Raw genomic sequence first — 22,444 nt, 5'->3', positions numbered from 1 at the left:
AAAAACGATGGGCTATAACCCATGTTTTTTGAAATTTTGAATTTTCTTCAAATCCTCAAAAATGATGAAAAACGGCGTGCTATAGTATGCCGTATGGTAGGGGCTATAGCCCATGTTCAAAAATGATGAAAAATGAGGATAACATTTTTTTCAAAAATTCAAAAAACGATGGGCTATAACCCATGTTTTTTGAAATTTTGAATTTTCTTCAAATCCTCAAAAATGATGAAAAACGGCGTGCTATAGTATGCCGTATGGTAGGGGCTATAGCCCATGTTCAAAAATGATGAAAAATGAGGATAACATTTTTTTCAAAAATTCAAAAAACGATGGGCTATAACCCATGTTTTTTGAAATTTTGAATTTTCTTCAAATCCTCAAAAATCATGAAAAACGGCGTGCTATAGTATGCCGTACGGTAGGAGCTATAGCCCATGTTCAAAAATGATGAAAAATGAGGATAACATTTTTTTCAAAAATTCAAAAAACGATGGGCTATAACCCATGTTTTTTGAAATTTTGAATTTTCTTCAATTCCTCAAAAATGATGAAAAACGGCGTGCTATAGTATACCGTACGGTAGGGGCTATAGCCCATGTTCAAAAATGATGAAAAATGAGGATAACATTTTTTTCAAAAATTCAAAAAACGATGGGCTATAACCCATGTTTTTTGAAATTTAGAATTTTCTTCAAATCCTCAAAAATGATGAAAAACGGCGTGCTATAGTATGCCGTACGGTAGGGGCTATAGCCCATGTTCAAAAATGATGAAAAATGAGGATAACATTTTTTTCAAAAATTCAAAAAACGATGGGCTATAACCCATGTTTTTTGAAATTTTGAATTTTCTTCAAATCCTCAAAAATGATGAAGAACGGCGTGCTATAGTATGCCGTACGGTAGGGGCTATAGCCCATGTTCAAAAATGATGAAAAATGAGGATAACATTTTTTTCAAAAATTCAAAAAACGATGGGCTATAACCCATGTTTTTTTTTTAATTTTCTTCAAATCCTCAAAAATGATGAAAAACGGCGTGCTATAGTATGCCGTACGGTAGGGGCTATAGCCCATGTTCAAAAATGATGAAAAATGAGGATAACACTTTTTTTCAAAAATTCAAAAAACGATGGGCTATAACCCATGTTTTTTGAAATTTTGAATTTTCTTCAAATCCTCAAAAATGATTAAAAACGGCGTGCTATAGTATACCGTACGGTAGGGGCTATAGCCCATGTTCAAAAATGATGAAAAATGAGGATAACATTTTTTTCAAAAATTCAAAAAACGATGGGCTATAACCCATGTTTTTTGAAATTTAGAATTTTCTTCAAATCCTCAAAAATGATGAAAAACGGCGTGCTATAGTATGCCGTACGGTAGGGGCTATAGCCCATGTTCAAAAATGATGAAAAATGAGGATAACATTTTTTTCAAAAATTCAAAAAACGATGGGCTATAACCCATGTTTTTTGAAATTTTGAATTTTCTTCAAATCCTCAAAAATGATGAAGAACGGCGTGCTATAGTATGCCGTACGGTAGGGGCTATAGCCCATGTTCAAAAATGATGAAAAATGAGGATAACATTTTTTTCAAAAATTCAAAAAACGATGGGCTATAACCCATGTTTTTTGAAATTTAGAATTTTCTTCAAATCCTCAAAAATGATGAAAAACGACGTGCTATAGTATGCCGTACGGTAGGGGCTATAGCCCATGTTCAAAAATGATGAAAAATGAGGATAACATTTTTTTCAAAAATTCAAAAAACGATGGGCTATAACCCATGTTTTTTGAAATTTTGAATTTTCTTCAAATCCTCAAAAATGATGAAAAACGGCGTGCTATAGTATGCCGTACGGTAGGGGCTATAGCCCATGTTCAAAAATGATGAAAAATGAGGATAACATTTTTTTCAAAAATTCAAAAAACGATGGGCTATAACCCATGTTTTTTGAAATTTTGAATTTTCTTCAAATCCTCAAAAATGATGAAAAACGGCGTGCTATAGTATGCCGTACGGTAGGGGCTATAGCCCATGTTCAAAAATGATGAAAAATGAGGATAACACTTTTTTTCAAAAATTCAAAAAACGATGGGCTATAACCCATGTTTTTTGAAATTTTGAATTTTCTTCAAATCCTCAAAAATGATTAAAAACGGCGTGCTATAGTATGCCGTACGGTAGGAGCTATAGCCCATGTTCAAAAATGATGAAAAAATCGGGGCACGGTGGCACAGTTGGTAGTGCTGTCGCCTCACAGCTAGAAGGTCCTGGGTTCGATTCCCGCTCGGGGCGCTGTGGGCGCTGGCGGCGTGTTTCCTCCTCCGCGTCATCAGTGCCCATACCCGAAGGTGGGGTTGGTGAAAGGGCCTTTCTGTGTGGAGTTTGCATGTTCTCCCCGTGTCCCCTAGGGTAGGTACCCTCACAAAAAACATGCAGTAATCCTGGTCACTAAACTGCCTCCCCCTGGCCAGCCGGGGCACCTGATGGAGGGGAAAGGAACTGGTTGGAATAACGTGTTCCTTCCACGCGCTACGTCCAACCAGGGAAACTCCCCCCTGTCAGGTGTAAAGGAGCAACTTGGACACTCAGGCATGACGGAAGCATGAGTTAAAGTCCGTTGCTCTCCCCTTGTCCCCCATATATGGGGACTAGGTTGGTGGAGGGTGTGTAGAGCCCAGGATCACATTAGATGATTGACACAGGGGTGAAAAATGGGTTACAAAATCGTGGGATAAAAAATATATATTTTAAAAATGATGAAAAATGAGGATAACATTTTTTTCAAAAATTCAAAAAACGATGGGCTATAACCCATGTTTTTTGAAATTTTGAATTTTCTTCAAATCCTCAAAAATGATGAAAAACGGCGTGCTATAGTATGCCGTACGGTAGGGGCTATAGCCCATGTTCAAAAATGATGAAAAATGAGGATAACATTTTTTTCAAAAATTCAAAAAACGATGGGCTATAACCCATGTTTTTTGAAATTTTGAATTTTCTTCAAATCCTCAAAAATGATGAAAAACGGCGTGCTATAGTATGCCGTACGGTAGGAGCTATAGCCCATGTTCAAAAATGAGGAAAAATGAGGATAACATTTTTTTCAAAAATTCAAAAAACGATGGGCTATAACCCATGTTTTTTGAAATTTTGAATTTTCTTCAAATCCTCAAAAATGATGAAAAACGGCTTGCTATAGTATGCCGTACGGTAGGGGCTATAGCCCATGTTCAAAAATGATGAAAAATGAGGATAACATTTTTTTTCAAAAATTCAAAAAACGATGGGCTATAACCCATGTTTTTTGAAATTTTGAATTTTCTTCAAATCCTCAAAAATGATGAAAAACGGCGTGCTATAGTATGCCGTACGGTAGGGGCTATAGCCCATGTTCAAAAATGATGAAAAATGAGGATAACATTTTTTTCAAAAATTAAAAAAACGATGGGCTATAACCCATTTTTTTGAAATTTTGAATTTTCTTCAAATCCACAAAAATGATGAAAAACGGCGTGCTATAGTATGCCGTACGGTAGGGGCTATAGCCCATGTTCAAAAATGATGAAAAATGAGGATAACATTTTTTTCAAAAATTCAAAAAACGATGGGCTATAACCCATGTTTTTTGAAATTTTGAATTTTCTTCAAATCCTCAAAAATGATGAAAAACGGCGTGCTATAGTATGCCGTACGGTAGGGGCTATAGCCCATGTTCAAAAATGATGAAAAATGAGGATAACACTTTTTTTCAAAAATTCAAAAAACGATGGGCTATAACCCATGTTTTTTGAAATTTTGAATTTTCTTCAAATCCTCAAAAATGATTAAAAACGGCGTGCTATAGTATGCCGTACGGTAGGAGCTATAGCCCATGTTCAAAAATGATGAAAAAATCGGGGCACGGTGGCACAGTTGGTAGTGCTGTCGCCTCACAGCTAGAAGGTCCTGGGTTCGATTCCCGCTCGGGGCGCTGTGGGCGCTGGCGGCGTGTTTCCTCCTCCGCGTCATCAGTGCCCATACCCGAAGGTGGGGTTGGTGAAAGGGCCTTTCTGTGTGGAGTTTGCATGTTCTCCCCGTGTCCCCTAGGGTAGGTACCCTCACAAAAAACATGCAGTAATCCTGGTCACTAAACTGCCTCCCCCTGGCCAGCCGGGGCACCTGATGGAGGGGAAAGGAACTGGTTGGAATAACGTGTTCCTTCCACGCGCTACGTCCAACCAGGGAAACTCCCCCCTGTCAGGTGTAAAGGAGCAACTTGGACACTCAGGCATGAGGGAAGCATGAGTTAAAGTCCGTTGCTCTCCCCTTGTCCCCCATATATGGGGACTAGGTTGGTGGAGGGTGTGTAGAGCCCAGGATCACATTAGATGATTGACACAGGGGTGAAAAATGGGTTACAAAATCGTGGGATAAAAAATATATATTTTAAAAATGATGAAAAATGAGGATAACATTTTTTTCAAAAATTCAAAAAACGATGGGCTATAACCCATGTTTTTTGAAATTTTGAATTTTCTTCAAATCCTCAAAAATGATGAAAAACGGCGTGCTATAGTATGCCGTACGGTAGGGGCTATAGCCCATGTTCAAAAATGATGAAAAATGAGGATAACATTTTTTTCAAAAATTCAAAAAACGATGGGCTATAACCCATGTTTTTTGAAATTTTGAATTTTCTTCAAATCCTCAAAAATGATGAAAAACGGCGTGCTATAGTATGCCGTACGGTAGGAGCTATAGCCCATGTTCAAAAATGAGGAAAAATGAGGATAACATTTTTTTCAAAAATTCAAAAAACGATGGGCTATAACCCATGTTTTTTGAAATTTTGAATTTTCTTCAAATCCTCAAAAATGATGAAAAACGGCTTGCTATAGTATGCCGTACGGTAGGGGCTATAGCCCATGTTCAAAAATGATGAAAAATGAGGATAACATTTTTTTTCAAAAATTCAAAAAACGATGGGCTATAACCCATGTTTTTTGAAATTTTGAATTTTCTTCAAATCCTCAAAAATGATGAAAAACGGCGTGCTATAGTATGCCGTACGGTAGGGGCTATAGCCCATGTTCAAAAATGATGAAAAATGAGGATAACATTTTTTTCAAAAATTAAAAAAACGATGGGCTATAACCCATTTTTTTGAAATTTTGAATTTTCTTCAAATCCACAAAAATGATGAAAAACGGCGTGCTATAGTATGCCGTACGGTAGGGGCTATAGCCCATGTTCAAAAATGATGAAAAATGAGGATAACATTTTTTTCAAAAATTCAAAAAACGATGGGCTATAACCCATGTTTTTTGAAATTTTGAATTTTCTTCAAATCCTCAAAAATGATGAAAAACGGCGTGCTATAGTATGCCGTACGGTAGGGGCTATAGCCCATGTTCAAAAATGATGAAAAATTAGGATAACATTTTTTTCAAAAATTCAAAAAACGATGGGCTATAACCCATGTTTTTTGAAATTTTGAATTTTCTTCAAATCCTCAAAAATGATGAAAAACGGCGTGCTATAGTATGCCGTACGGTAGGGGCTATAGCCCATGTTCAAAAATGATGAAAAATGAGGATAACATTTTTTTCAAAAATTAAAAAAACGATGGGCTATAACCCATGTTTTTTGAAATTTTGAATTTTCTTCAAATCCTCAAAAATGATGAAAAACGGCGTGCTATAGTATGCCGTACGGTAGGGGCTATAGCCCATGTTCAAAAATTGAATTGAATTCAATTGAATTCAATTGAATTCAAAAATTCAAAAAATGATGGGCTATAACCCATGTTTTTTGAAATTTTGAATTTTCTTCAAATCCTCAAAAATGATGAAAAACGGCGTGCTATAGTATGCCGTACGGTAGGGGCTATAGCCCATGTTCAAAAATGATGAAAAATGAGGATAACATTTTTTTCAAAAATTCAAAAAACGATGGGCTATAACCCATGTTTTTTGAAATTTTGAATTTTCTTCAAATCCTCAAAAATGATGAAAAACGGCGTGCTATAGTATGCCGTACGGTAGGGGCTATAGCCCATGTTCAAAAATGATGAAAAATGAGGATAACATTTTTTTCAAAAATTCAAAAAACGATGGGCTATAACCCATGTTTTTTGAAATTTTGAATTTTCTTCAAATCCTCAAAAATGATGAAAAACGCCGTGCTATAGTATGCCGTACGGTAGGGGCTATAGCCCATGTTCAAAAATGATGAAAAATGAGGATAACATTTTTTTCAAAAATTCAAAAAACGATGGGCTATAACCCATGTTTTTTGAAATTTTGAATTTTCTTCAAATCCTCAAAAATGATGAAAAACGGCGTGCTATAGTATGCCGTACGGTAGGGGCTATAGCCCATGTTCAAAAATGATGAAAAATGAGGATAACATTTTTTTCAAAAATTCAAAAAACGATGGGCTATAACCCATGTTTTTTGAAATTTTGAATTTTCTTCAAATCCTCAAAAATGATGAAAAACGGCGTGCTATAGTATGCCGTACGGTAGGGGCTATAGCCCATGTTCAAAAATGATGAAAAATGAGGATAACATTTTTTTCAAAAATTCAAAAAACGATGGGCTATAACCCATGTTTTTTGAAATTTTGAATTTTCTTCAAATCCTCAAAAATGATGAAAAACTGCGTGCTATAGTATGCCATACGGTAGGAGCTATAGCCCATGTTCAAAAATGAGGAAAAATGAGGATAACATTTTTTTCAAAAATTCAAAAAACGATGGGCTATAACCCATGTTTTTTGAAATTTTGAATTTTCTTCAAATCCTCAAAAATGATGAAAAACGGCGTGCTATAGTATGCCGTACGGTAGGGGCTATAGCCCATGTTCAAAAATGATGAAAAATGAGGATAACATTTTTTTCAAAAATTCAAAAAACGATGGGCTATAACCCATGTTTTTTGAAATTTTGAATTTTCTTCAAATCCTCAAAAATGATGAAAAACGGCGTGCTATAGTATGCCGTACGGTAGGGGCTATAGCCCATGTTAAAAAATGATGAAAAATGAGGATAACATTTTTTTCAAAAATTAAAAAAACGATGGGCTATAACCCATTTTTTTTGAAATTTTGAATTTTCTTCAAATCCACAAAAATGATGAAAAACGGCGTGCTATAGTATGCCGTACGGTAGGGGCTATAGCCCATGTTCAAAAATGATGAAAAATGAGGATAACATTTTTTTCAAAAATTCAAAAAACGATGGGCTATAACCCATGTTTTTTGAAATTTTGAATTTTCTTCAAATCCTCAAAAATGATGAAAAACGGCGTGCTATAGTATGCCGTACGGTAGGGGCTATAGCCCATGTTCAAAAATGATGAAAAATGAGGATAACATTTTTTTCAAAAATTCAAAAAACGATGGGCTATAACCCATGTTTTTTGAAATTTTGAATTTTCTTCAAATCCTCAAAAATGATGAAAAACGGCGTGCTATAGTATGCCGTACGGTAGGGGCTATAGCCCATGTTCAAAAATGATGAAAAATGAGGATAACATTTTTTTCAAAAATTCAAAAAACGATGGGCTATAACCCATGTTTTTTGAAATTTTGAATTTTCTTCAAATCCTCAAAAATGATGAAAAATGGCGTGCTATAGTATGCCGTACGGTAGGAGCTATAGCCCATGTTCAAAAATGATGAAAAATGAGGATAACATTTTTTTCAAAAATTCAAAAAACGATGGGCTATAACCCATGTTTTTTTTAATTTTGAATTTTCTTCAAATCCTCAAAAATGATGAAAAACGGCGTGCTATAGTATGCCGTACGGTAGGGGCTATAGCCCATGTTCAAAAATGATGAAAAATGAGGATAACATTTTTTTCAAAAATTCAAAAAACGATGGGCTATAACCCATGTTTTTTGAAATTTTGAATTTTCTTCAAATCCTCAAAAATGATGAAAAACGGCGTGCTATAGTATGCCGTACGGTAGGGGCTATAGCCCATGTTCAAAAATGATGAAAAATGAGGATAACATTTTTTTCAAAAATTCAAAAAACGATGGGCTATAACCCATGTTTTTTGAAATTTTGAATTTTCTTCAAATCCTCAAAAATGATGAAAAACGGCGTGCTATAGTATGCCGTACGGTAGGGGCTATAGCCCATGTTCAAAAATGATGAAAAATGAGGATAACATTTTTTTCAAAAATTCAAAAAACGATGGGCTATAACCCATGTTTTTTGAAATTTTGAATTTTCTTCAAATCCTCAAAAATGATGAAAAACGGCGTGCTATAGTATGCCGTACGGTAGGGGCTATAGCCCATGTTCAAAAATGATGAAAAATGAGGATAACATTTTTTTCAAAAATTCAAAAAACGATGGGCTATAACCCATGTTTTTTGAAATTTTGAATTTTCTTCAAATCCTCAAAAATGATGAAAAACGGCGTGCTATAGTATGCCGTACGGTAGGGGCTATAGCCCATGTTCAAAAATGATGAAAAATGAGGATAACATTTTTTTCAAAAATTCAAAAAACGATGGGCTATAACCCATGTTTTTTGAAATTTTGAATTTTCTTCAAATCCTCAAAAATGATGAAAAACGGCGTGCTATAGTATGCCGTACGGTAGGGGCTATAGCCCATGTTCAAAAATGATGAAAAATGAGGATAACATTTTTTTCAAAAATTCAAAAAACGATGGGCTATAACCCATGTTTTTTGAAATTTTGAATTTTCTTCAAATCCTCAAAAATGATGAAAAATGGCGTGCTATAGTATGCCGTACGGTAGGAGCTATAGCCCATGTTCAAAAATGATGAAAAATGAGGATAACATTTTTTTCAAAAATTCAAAAAACGATGGGCTATAACCCATGTTTTTTTTAATTTTGAATTTTCTTCAAATCCTCAAAAATGATGAAAAACGGCGTGCTATAGTATGCCGTACGGTAGGGGCTATAGCCCATGTTCAAAAATGATGAAAAATGAGGATAACATTTTTTTCAAAAATTCAAAAAACGATGGGCTATAACCCATGTTTTTTGAAATTTTGAATTTTCTTCAAATCCTCAAAAATGATGAAAAACGGCGTGCTATAGTATGCCGTACGGTAGGGGCTATAGCCCATGTTCAAAAATGATGAAAAATGAGGATAACATTTTTTTCAAAAATTCAAAAAACGATGGGCTATAACCCATGTTTTTTGAAATTTTGAATTTTCTTCAAATCCTCAAAAATGATGAAAAACGGCGTGCTATAGTATGCCGTACGGTAGGGGCTATAGCCCATGTTCAAAAATGATGAAAAATGAGGATAACATTTTTTTCAAAAATTCAAAAAACGATGGGCTATAACCCATGTTTTTTGAAATTTTGAATTTTCTTCAAATCCTCAAAAATGATGAAAAACGGCGTGCTATAGTATGCCGTACGGTAGGGGCTATAGCCCATGTTCAAAAATGATGAAAAATGAGGATAACATTTTTTTCAAAAATTCAAAAAACGATGGGCTATAACCCATGTTTTTTGAAATTTTGAATTTTCTTCAAATCCTCAAAAATGATGAAAAACGGCGTGCTATAGTATGCCGTACGGTAGGGGCTATAGCCCATGTTCAAAAATGATGAAAAATGAGGATAACATTTTTTTCAAAAATTCAAAAAACGATGGGCTATAACCCATGTTTTTTGAAATTTTGAATTTTCTTCAAATCCTCAAAAATGATGAAAAACGGCGTGCTATAGTATGCCGTACGGTAGGGGCTATAGCCCATGTTCAAAAATGATGAAAAATGAGGATAACATTTTTTTCAAAAATTCAAAAAACGATGGGCTATAACCCATGTTTTTTGAAATTTTGAATTTTCTTCAAATCCTCAAAAATGATGAAAAACGGCGTGCTATAGTATGCCGTACGGTAGGGGCTATAGCCCATGTTCAAAAATGATGAAAAATGAGGATAACATTTTTTTCAAAAATTCAAAAAACGATGGGCTATAACCCATGTTTTTTGAAATTTTGAATTTTCTTCAAATCCTCAAAAATGATGAAAAACGGCGTGCTATAGTATGCCGTACGGTAGGGGCTATAGCCCATGTTCAAAAATGATGAAAAATGAGGATAACATTTTTTTCAAAAATTCAAAAAACGATGGGCTATAACCCATGTTTTTTGAAATTTTGAGTTTTCTTCAAATCCTCAAAAATGATGAAAAACGGCGTGCTATAGTATGCCGTACGGTAGGGGCTATAGCCCATGTTCAAAAATGATGAAAAATGAGGATAACATTTTTTTCAAAAATTCAAAAAACGATGGGCTATAACCCATGTTTTTTGAAATTTTTAATTTTCTTCAAATCCTCAAAAATGATGAAAAACGGCGTGCTATAGTATGCCGTACGGTAGGGGCTATAGCCCATGTTCAAAAATGATGAAAAATGAGGATAACATTTTTTTCAAAAATTCAAAAAACGATGGGCTATAACCCATGTTTTTTGAAATTTTGAATTTTCTTCAAATCCTCAAAAATGATGAAAAATGGCGTGCTATAGTATGCCGTACGGTAGGAGCTATAGCCCATGTTCAAAAATGATGAAAAATGAGGATAACATTTTTTTCAAAAATTCAAAAAACGATGGGCTATAACCCATGTTTTTTTTAATTTTGAATTTTCTTCAAATCCTCAAAAATGATGAAAAACGGCGTGCTATAGTATGCCGTACGTAGGGGCTATAGCCCATGTTCAAAAATGATGAAAAATGAGGATAACATTTTTTTCAAAAATTCAAAAAACGATGGGCTATAACCCATGTTTTTTGAAATTTTGAATTTTCTTCAAATCCTCAAAAATGATGAAAAACGGCGTGCTATAGTATGCCGTACGGTAGGGGCTATAGCCCATGTTCAAAAATGATGAAAAATGAGGATAACATTTTTTTCAAAAATTCAAAAAACGATGGGCTATAACCCATGTTTTTTGAAATTTTGAATTTTCTTCAAATCCTCAAAAATGATGAAAAACGGCGTGCTATAGTATGCCGTACGGTAGGGGCTATAGCCCATGTTCAAAAATGATGAAAAATGAGGATAACATTTTTTTCAAAAATTCAAAAAACGATGGGCTATAACCCATGTTTTTTGAAATTTTGAATTTTCTTCAAATCCTCAAAAATGATGAAAAACGGCGTGCTATAGTATGCCGTACGGTAGGGGCTATAGCCCATGTTCAAAAATGATGAAAAATGAGGATAACATTTTTTTCAAAAATTCAAAAAACGATGGGCTATAACCCATGTTTTTTGAAATTTTGAATTTTCTTCAAATCCTCAAAAATGATGAAAAACGGCGTGCTATAGTATGCCGTACGGTAGGGGCTATAGCCCATGTTCAAAAATGATGAAAAATGAGGATAACATTTTTTTCAAAAATTCAAAAAACGATGGGCTATAACCCATGTTTTTTGAAATTTTGAATTTTCTTCAAATCCTCAAAAATGATGAAAAATGGCGTGCTATAGTATGCCGTACGGTAGGGGCTATAGCCCATGTTCAAAAATGATGAAAAATGAGGATAACATTTTTTTCAAAAATTCAAAAAACGATGGGCTATAACCCATGTTTTTTGAAATTTTGAATTTTCTTCAAATCCTCAAAAATGATGAAAAACGGCGTGCTATAGTATGCCGTACGGTAGGGGCTATAGCCCATGTTCAAAAATGATGAAAAATGAGGATAACATTTTTTTCAAAAATTCAAAAAACGATGGGCTATAACCCATGTTTTTTGAAATTTTGAGTTTTCTTCAAATCCTCAAAAATGATGAAAAACGGCGTGCTATAGTATGCCGTACGGTAGGGGCTATAGCCCATGTTCAAAAATGATGAAAAATGAGGATAACATTTTTTTCAAAAATTCAAAAAACGATGGGCTATAACCCATGTTTTTTGAAATTTTTAATTTTCTTCAAATCCTCAAAAATGATGAAAAACGGCGTGCTATAGTATGCCGTACGGTAGGAGCTATAGCCCATGTTCAAAAATGATGTAAAATGAGGATAACATTTTTTTCAAAAATTCAAAAAACGATGGGCTATAACCCATGTTTTTTGAAATTTTGAATTTTCTTCAAATCCTCAAAAATGATGAAAAACGGCGTGCTATAGTATGCCGTACGGTAGGGGCTATAGCCCATGTTCAAAAATGATGAAAAATGAGGATAACATTTTTTTCAAAAATTCAAAAAACGATGGGCTATAACCCATGTTTTTTGAAATTTTGAATTTTCTTCAAATCCTCAAAAATGATGAAAAACGGCGTGCTATAGTATGCCGTACGGTAGGGGCTATAGCCCATGTTCAAAAATGATGAAAAATGAGGATAACATTTTTTTCAAAAATTCAAAAAACGATGGGCTATAACCCATGTTTTTTGAAATTTTGAATTTTCTTCAAATCCTCAAAAATGATGAAAAACGGCGTGCTATAGTATGCCGTACGGTAGGGGCTATAGCCCATGTTCAAAAATGATGAAAAATGAGGATAACATTTTTTCCAAAAATTCAAAAAACGATGGGCTATAACCCATGTTTTTTGAAATTTTGAATTTTCTTCAAATCCTCAAAAATGATGAAAAACGGCGTGCTATAGTATACCGTACGGTAGGGGCTATAGCCCATGTTCAGAAATGATGAAAAATGAGGATAACATTTTTTTCAAAAATTCAAAAAACAATGGGCTATAACCCATGTTTTTTGAAATTTTGAATTTTCTTCAAATCCTCAAAAATGATGAAAAACGGCGTGCTATAGTATGCCGTACGGTAGGGGCTATAGCCCATGTTCAAAAATGATGAAAAATGAGGATAACATTTTTTTCAAAAATTCAAAAAACGATGGGCTATAACCCATGTTTTTTGAATTTTGAATTTTCTTCAAATCCTCAAAAATGAGGAAAAACGGCGTGCTATAGTATGGCATGAATTGAACAAAGGGCATTGTTCAATTCATCAAAACATTTAGAGACAAACAAATAGACACTTATATGTAGTTAAAGCAACAGAGTTAAGCAACAGAAACAAACAACAATGGATTCTACAGTGTAAAGACACCAATTTAATTATAAATGTCAATAAAGTTGAATATCTAATAATATCAATTTAAAATGTATTATCCAATACAAATTTCCTTACCATTTTTAATGTTTTAGTTTTGTATTGCTATTTTTATTTGCTAATTGTAGATTGACCTACTTTTTGTTTCTGGCATTCCGCTGCTTGTTATTTTTTATTTTATTTTCATATGAAGTACTTTGAGTTGCATTTTATGTATGACATGTGCTATATAAATAAAGTTTAATATGTGAAGTACTTTAGTTGTCAAGGATGCAGACAGAGTTGAACCCAGGAGCAAAGTCACAACAAACTAGAGTATAATAATAAAGTATTTAATAAAGAATTACGAGATATCTTACACAGGGGAATGCAGGTAGGAATCAGGCATGAATCAGAATGACATCAAAGTCAACACATGAACAGGCAGGACATCTGTGACACAGGTTATGAACTGACAATGAGTGTTTGTACTGAGTCCAGTTTTATAGTGAGCAGGTTGATTGGAGAAGTGTTCACTGCTGGGCTGATTAGGTAGTTGACAGGTGTGTAAATGGAACTGGGTGTGCTGGAATGGGATATGGGAGGCCAGTGTGGAGACTGAGGGAGAGACAGAATGTGACAGAGTTGCATTTTATGTATGAAATGTGCTATATAAATAAAGTTTACACCACTGACTGTCCCTCCATATAAAATAAAGGCGAAAGTCACAAAAGAAAATTGATCAGTTACAATTCCAGACTATGAAGAATCATTTAATAAAGGAATACTTCCAGATTCAGTTAAAGATTAGCTACAATAATTGTGATATTAAAAGTTAAATGCTCGTCATATGACATAACAGAGAGGAATGGGCCGGACCCTGCGCGCAAGGGGACAATTTACAATTATACAATTTAGGCATTTAGCAGACGCTCTTAATCCAGAGCGACTTACATTAAGCAAGAACAAAAGCATGGGAATACATCACATAAAAGCATTTATCATGAAGTGGAAAACAGGAAACAAGAAATGGGTAATACATTTTAAATTGATATTGTAATCACAGACTATCTTCTTGGTGTCTTTAACTATAATTTGACATTTGATTTAAACATACAAAAGGACAAAAGTGTACTTTGAAATGTTTTGTAGTTTCTGAGTTATTAAACTATAACGCCCAATGCATTTTCTATGACAATAGCACAAACTTTGCCATGATTAATTTTAAATATAGATTAAACACAAGAGAGACTGAACGTTAGTGAACTTAAAAACTTTATTTGAAGATGTGACAAACAGGAACAACATGGTCATTTCTATAAAGGATTCAAAAACCTTAAAGCCCTTAACTTCTCTTTTTTTAATACACTTTTTATTCACAGATATATTAAACACTGAACAGGTAAATTCTGCAAACACAAACATTTACTTTACAAATGAACATCAGTCCCTTACTGTCCACAACCAAGTTGATTCAACTATTCCCCAGACTCCTGAAATCTCACACCAGTATTTGTGTCAAAACATCCTGGCAATATAAAATGCATGAGAAACAAAAATGATTCAACTTTTAGATTCAACCTTTGAATATCCTTCTGTAAAATCAATGTATTTTTGAGTGGTGCAACCACTCCAAGGAACAGCAATGTCCGTGTTCACCTATGTGTGTGTGCCTGTATGTGTTGGTTCATGAGCACCAGTATGACTATGACTAGCGTACCAGTAGGGGCGCTGTTGTGCCAGAAACAGAGAGAGAGAGAGATAGTATTAGTGCTGCACTGTTGCCTGCTAATGAGAGAGAGAGAGAGAGAGAGAGAGAGGGGGGGGGGGGGGGGGGGGGGAGTTGCACCACTCAGTTCACATGGGTGTGATTTTCTTTAATGAATGAATCCCTCTTTATCAATCCCACACTGCACTGTAGTGGAAGATGAAGTCATACTCTGACTTAATAAAACCGACTGAACATTTACAGTATTTACAGAACCCTTTAAGACACAAAGAAAAATAACCTTAATTTGGTTTTAAATGTACATTTATCGACTGAATTCCAGTGTGAACTTAGAACTGTACATGTAAATCTCTAGCCCTGCTAGAAAACATGGGACCACATATTGATATAGGTATAAAACAAAAACTAAATTGTTAAGAACTCATGTTGCACAGTGAGAAGAAGCTGATCAGCTACACAGGAGGTGTACGGTTGTATTTTAATCAAACACTGCCATCTAGAGGTTGCATGTTAAAAATGCACATCCTAGAATACAACATTCCAGTGGATGATTAAAAGCACAAAATAAATAATACTTTATAATTTCTAAAGCTTTTTCAAAAGCATACTTTTTTCAAAATGTGAACAGATGTGTGCCTGGTCAGAGTAAGAATACCTTTAGAACTTAGTCACCACCAAGTATAATTTAAACAAACTGGGGGAACTTTTACATTTTAATCATGATTGGTGACACGTCATATATACAAAAATTCAATTTCTGGTATCACAAAATATTTCCGTAAAATATCTTCCATAAAATGTAAATTCCAATCATATATGCAACTGCAGCCAAGTACTATATCTATCTACTAACAGGTTCAAACATCACTGATATCAGGTTATTAAACATACAGATATTTTCAGCCAGCTAGTAAAGCATTTTATAAATATGAAGCAAAAGAAAGAAAGAAAAAAAAAGCTATGTCCTCAGAATTAACCTAAGCATCTCTGTTAAGACCTCAATCACCTCATTGATGGTATTCACAGTGCCCAAAAAGTTTATAGCCTACTGTACAGTGTATCTCATTGCAGTAACTGAAGCAGTAACCAGTGGTATATAATATATAGCTGTTTTGTTTTAATAAACGCAGGACAACAGACACCAACAGAGCAACTGAGAGGTGACGTCTGACCATACAGGAAAAATATCTATTTTCCCCCATGCAAGACAAATCAACAGCACAAGATCAACAGAACATACCTGCTTCAAAGTGCAAAACCTTGCCCTTAAAGATTGATTGCATGTTTTCAAAGGAGGGATATTTGCTAGTCTCAAAGGGATTTGCTGCAACAGTACTCAGGTTAGTTTCAACCAGGAAAAGTACTGTAAGGCAATGGCATCAACAATGTATATATTATATAAACATTTGAGCCGGTAACAAGTTGTGAGTGCACACTTTGCGCGCAGTTTCGTTCGGCACGTCATAGACCGTGAAGCGCGTCTCCAAACCTACCCCTGCATCTCACCCCAGCTCTGTGGTTTCCATGCGCTGGCCCCAGAATATACACGGACAGCGGACACAAAACAATAACGGAGAAATAACAACAACACGAAGCAGCGGACACATGACATTCACAGAGAAACGGAACAACACCACAACAACCGGACCAGCACGGAAAACACAGGGTCAGTGGCCAAAGATAAAGTGTGTCTCTCACTCGGATCGCACTGCATCACAGATTCGTGGAGTTAGACCGAGACCCGAGCTTCTAGTAGCATGTACAGTTACAGTAGCATGCAGAACAACTATGATGGCTTGATAAGCATAAACCCTCCCTGATGGCCTGCAATACATCAAACACTGTGGGTAATGCATAGCTAAAGTACGTGCCATGACTAGCAACCATTATTGGCTTTGTTGGCACACCAATTCCACTAGACTGCAGCCATCAGTTGAACAATGTGATGCTGCAACAACACTCCTGCTAGGCCCACATGTGCTGACCAGGTATTGCATTCTGACAATGTCTTCTTCATATAGTTTCCCCAACACTGCATTCTCTTCAGCACAAATAGAAGGGGCCTTGGACAGTTCCAGCCCATCTGTCCCAACTGCTGATCACAAAACTGACACAACCAGGTCACTTCAGTTTCTTTAAAAGCATTGCAGAGGAGTTTCACAACCCCATCGAAACACCTGATGCTCCAAGGCAAAGAGCTGCAGTACCACCTGAGCAGCACTCCTATAGTTACGGCACATATACAGTGTGACTATTTATTTTGGTTATAAGCCAGGTGGTGTATTTTAAGCGCATCCACACATCACTGTCTCAAAAGGCAACAGGAGCATCTGTTGATCCCTCTGGCTCAGTGACAGCAGACAACAGCCTGAGGGGAAACGTTAATGCCCACATTACAAAGAGACACCGAGTGGGGTATTATAATAATAATAATAATAAACAGCCCATTAGCTCGAGTTACAGTTCAGTTCAGATCTAGACCTTTAATAAAGCACTACAGAGAATACGCCGATCACTACAATCAAACATCAAAATTACATCAGAAACAAAACCTGAAAACAGAAAAAGTGGCACTCTGAACAAGCTGTTCCCCAAAGACAGGAGGGGAGGGGACTAGTTAGTAAGTGGGAACCAGCCTTAAGAGACTGTGGAACTTAAAAACACCCAATTTCTCTAACAGCATACCTGGGTCCCCACAGAGTCAGTGAGCGGAATAATTTTCTTTGGAACAAACAAGCAGTGCATCAGCTAATAGAGCACATCTCCCAGAGGGTAGTTCAATATAGGACACTCCACTTCCCCTTCCTCCGCTTAAGCTATTAATAAACCTAAACAAAAGAGCAGAGGGCTAATGAGGCAGTAACAGGGAACTCATGCACACAGAGCTTTGTGGTGTTTAACTGCAAGGGATACTACAGAACAGATTACTACTTGTCTATTTTAAAAGCACAGGTAAACTTTTGTTGGCTATTTCAAGAGCTGTGTTCTGATCCCGTCGACTGCTTAACCACTTTCAACACGGCGTCAAGTATTTAAGCATGTCAATATAGGTAAACATTTTCATTTGTTTTTTCCTTTGCCAAAAATAGATCTAAATAAAAAATAGGGCTGAAGTCATTAAAATTATAATCAATTGAATAGGCGTACATGGATGCATAGTTCTGAGTGAAGAAATGTACTGAATGTCTTGCTACTAAAAGATAATCTTTACATATTTTACTAGTTAGACAGAAAATAATGTGACAGAAAGAAGCATTTCTGTACATATTTGCATGAAAGAAAATATCTCATTCAGCTTAAAAGCAGACTGTGAAGTTGTCTCACTGTTGAAAATGGAATTAGATGAATGAGTGCATTACTTAAAACAGAAACGTCCAGATAAAAAAAGAATCCCAATACCCAATTTAAGTCTTATTCAGGTGAAGCCTTTTATACTGTATATGTATCTTCATATTCTATATTAACAGAATATTCCAAATAACATGGAATAATATAACTCATGTTGATCAAAAAATATATATAAGATAAAACAACTTTCTTGTGTTTTTTAAGGGCCTTTGCTGTTCAAATGTACTGCCCCTTATCATTCCAGTCACTCCAATTGTCAGAATAATTTAAACATACTCTTATTAGAAATAAAAAAGTATAAATAATAAAGTATCAGCGTCATAATATAATGCAAGTTATCACACACTAGTCATGCAGTACAACATGGCAAAGCGAGGAAGTGCTTTGGAAGAAAAAAGCAGAGTTGGTTTAAGTTCCTCATTAGGAACTTGATGTTGTCAACTTGTCATATAGGGTATAGGTTTAAGGTATAGGGTATAGGTTTAAGTGATATTATGAGTGCTTTAATGACAATAAAGAACACCCTTTAGTGTAATATTGCAAAAACAGTTATCCTTAAAACTAAGATAATCGCCGAACTTCTTCTATCTCTACTACGACCCGATTTGTTATGGGTAGATGGGGTTAGAATTGTTCAAACAAACAAGATGTATTCTACAACATATTTCCCGAATGCAAGTGTGTAATGGGGTGGCACCTGGGCTGGCACCTCAGATTCCAGGGATGATGTATGACACACGAAACCACCCACTGGACATGCCACTGACTGGACACACCACCATTTTCTAAATACGGTAAAAAAATGTTTTTAAGTGGTTAAGAACCAAGGCGGTGATAAGCATGGGATTCTTTTTGCAGCAAGTCTGATGGACAGAGGAGCTCACTTTGTTGCTAGTAAACTAATTAATCATATTTAGGTCAAGAAGTACCATCCATCACCACACTTTAGCCTGCAGCATACTGCGAAAGCAATTCAAATATTTATTCTGAGAACGAACCATTTTATACTGGCTGATCGGGCTCAGCTCTGAGTTCTTATTTTGCCTGCTATTTTTGCCATTATTTGGTATTTTATACATTTATGTTTTTCTATATTTGGTTTCTACATTTTCCAATTATTTTGGTAAAAGGTATTCTTTGCAGTTTAATTTCATATTTCCGTTCCATTCTGCTCGTATGGGTTCAATTCCTCATTCATTCCCTTTGAGTCATGTGCAGACAGTGAGGTAAATGATTTGTTTATGTGAATTTTATTTTATTACGTTTTATGCGTTTTGTTTTCCTTTGCTTATTCTGAACACTGTTTATTATATTTTGTGTCAGTTTGACGTGGGCATTTGAGCACAAATAAAGCCGCCAGTATGTACAAAAACTACTGCCTCGTTCTTCTCATCAAAAGGAAGTGACACTTATACTGTAAATACTGTACTGTACAGTGTACACAGATCTATTCTGTTTGTTTACATCAACCTCTGACATAACCTTGACATAATGTGTCTCACCATTTCTGGCACCAGACACGATGGACAAGGTGTGTGTGCTATCTCTCTCTATTAATGACTTGTCGTCTGCTCTGATGACTGATATATAATACCTCATAACCACCCACAGACAACCCTCCTACAAAGCTATCCATGTTACACTGCCAGCAGATTGCGGAAAGAAAATACAAATGCAGTGCATTGGGTGTCTGACCAATCACATGCCTCTTTAGTGACGTTTGCTAGTTTGAAGGTCTTGGGGGGGTGTAGGATGGCAAGGCACTGCGTTTGTTTGTACGTTTGCTCTGCAATTACCTAATTAATTTTTTTGTTTGACTGCTGAAGCATTTATTATTTATTTGTATGCTGCAGGCTTTATTCTACAATACATGCTCTACGGACTACTGTAAATGACAGCCATTTTATTCCAACTTCATATGCAAGGGGTTGGCAATCCCCCAGTAAGAAGTACAGTAAGAGCAAAATGTCCACTGTGTGAATATCTGGTAGGTCAGATAGTAATTTTCTTTTGGCACACAATATATATTAGCAAGTCTAACTTCCCCCTTTGGCATGCTGAACCTCAGCAACCTCAACTTAACAACTAATACACCCAAGGGCTGGCCAATCTGAATGTTCTGGTAGGATATTCCAACCAGTCCCATTCTTTGTATTCATGTTGAAATTATGTCAACTTTTAGGTCCTTCACTATAAAATACTCCCAGTCCCACGACAATTCCACTAAAGGCCCACATATTGGGTAAGTATCAAACCATGTGGTATGTCAACCATGGTAACACAGTCATCATCATTACAGCTACCAAGCTAAATAAACAAGATTCTAGACAGATTATTTTCTATTACTGTAGGGCCACCTCCACTCAGGTTTTTGACTGACACAACTGCATTTGATTGACTATGAAAATACTGTACACATGTTCTTATCAACAGGCTACGCTACTTTAAAAGCCAAAATAAATATTTAAGTAAAATAAAACACATAGGAACCATAAAAAGCGGCAATGCATGTCAGTAAGTAGGCAAGCAAGTAGGTCGAAGTGGCTTATTGTTGGTTTCATCCAAGCAACAAGGCCACGACCCCCTAACAACAAAGCCCTAGACCAGGGAGATGGATTGCTGAGGTGGAGCACCTCACCTACTGTCAGCTCCCAATACTTATGCACAAACAAAGCCATGCTACTCATACGCTTAGTAGGAAATGCCTGGTATCCAACCCTGGCACGCTAAAGCAGCTGGTAGGGTAGAGAAACTTGAGCCACCGCTCAAATGTACCATCATTTAGCTAGTTTATTTTGCACCATGCTTCTGAACGCTTTAGACACTTACACACACTTTTACATGGGCTCTGTACTTAATGTGTAGCCATGGGGTCTCACATTGAGAGTTGGAATTAGAGATGCACGATATTGACATTATGAACGATATCCGATCCCGGATTATTTGCAGGGTCATATCGTCAGATACAGAAATATTACTTTATTATATAATATTTATATTGAAATTTGGTGAAAGTAGACTAACACCTGACATTCTTACAGAGAGACAGGGAGACTGGCTTCTCTGCGAGTACAAAGCCATTGATGCTCACATTATTATTGAGTTGTGTCATCAATATGAAAATGAAAAAATATTTTGAGATTGGTTCGATACCGATATGGCCAATTATATTCTGCATCTCTAGTTGGAATTAATTTCTCAACGAGTTGGCAACTATGAACATTACATAGACATTGTCTTTCTTTCTCTTTTGCTCAATGCATAAATGTCTCTACATGCACAGAATATCTAGATTTAAAAAGACTCGCACTGTGTCCATTGATTAATCTCAGAGCCATCTGAAGCACACACAAATAAGTTAACATAAAAACAATATAGCTTATCATAAATAAACTTCAGTCTGTAAAGTAAAACATATAAATTACCCTGCTCCAGACTTTTCTCAGAAGAAGAAAAAAGTGGACCCCTTTACCTAATAAACTGTATAAAGCACACTGCAACGTTCCCTTTAAAATCTCTAGAGCTCTGGAGACATGGCCAAAATGTATACTTTGTGTCAAAGTATAAGTTAGCCTCAACATGTTGGACACACAGGGGCAGTAGGACAGCACATCTGTTTGCTGACACTCTTCCCAGGTACACTCCCTCATTGATACTGTCTCATGTGAGAGGTGGGACATGTTAAAGACTAAGGGAATTACTAAAGGCTATTGCTAGACATGATTGATTCATTGATTGGTTGAGGTTGTTGCTGCTCCTGTTGCATGCTCGTTTCGGAGTCATGCTCTTGTCCATGCATTTGAGGCAGCGAGCTGCCAAAGGGAGAGTGAGAGTAAAAGAAAGAGATAAGGGAGAGAGGGATCTCTACACTGTTCCTATCCATCCTTTAGTTCAACAATATTTGCCTGTGTCACTCCATCTCTCTTTCACTGACCCTCTGAGAAGCAGAAGGCTGGCTGGTCTGTGTGTTCAGAATCCGTACCCGGGGTCAGAGGTGTGTTGACAGGGGTGCTGCAGCAGGGCTGGGACATGGAGGAGGGGTCGCTCTCCGGTGGGGTCTTCTCCTGAGACTGGGATGAGGACGAGGAGGACTGGGTGCTCTCGCTGGAGCTGCTGCGCGTCTCTGTGCTGGTGCTCGTCTTCTTCATCTTCCTCCTTTTGGCCAGTGGCGCCTTATCCACCGTCTGTAGGCGGAACCCCTCTCGCTTGCACTTATTGAAAGCCTGTGAAAAGCCACGGGATTGATCTGGATTAACGTCATGTAAGAAATGATAAAAACACAATGATAGACCAGAAAGGGGAGGAATG

General features: G+C 36.2%; 1 protein-coding gene across 2 annotated transcripts in view; it reads right to left on the bottom strand.

Moving 5' to 3' along the window:
- Nucleotides 1-14,360: 14,360 nt before the first annotated feature.
- rps6ka5 (ribosomal protein S6 kinase, polypeptide 5) overlaps nt 14,361-22,444 on the bottom strand; it is a 33,463-nt gene continuing 25,379 nt past the window's right edge. Inside the window, exons 17-18 of one of the 2 annotated variants that reach the window (XR_013965435.1) lie at nt 16,600-22,359; nt 14,361-16,534 (exon numbers count right to left, since the gene is read on the bottom strand). Coding sequence is in view for 1 of the 2 variants with exons in the window: in XM_080784693.1 (XP_080640819.1) it covers nt 22,063-22,359 (297 nt within the window). In the remaining variant the exon portion in view is untranslated. Of the gene's footprint in view, nt 22,360-22,444 lie in introns of both variants that reach the window. The other variant, XM_080784693.1, reaches the window with a different exon arrangement.

This window comes from Protomyctophum bolini, assembly GCF_963924005.1.
Source record: "Protomyctophum bolini genome assembly, chromosome: 15".
Taxonomy (NCBI): Eukaryota; Metazoa; Chordata; class Actinopteri; order Myctophiformes; family Myctophidae; genus Protomyctophum; species Protomyctophum bolini.
Note: the sequence above shows the minus strand (reverse complement) of the source record. Positions and strands in the feature narration are given on the sequence as shown.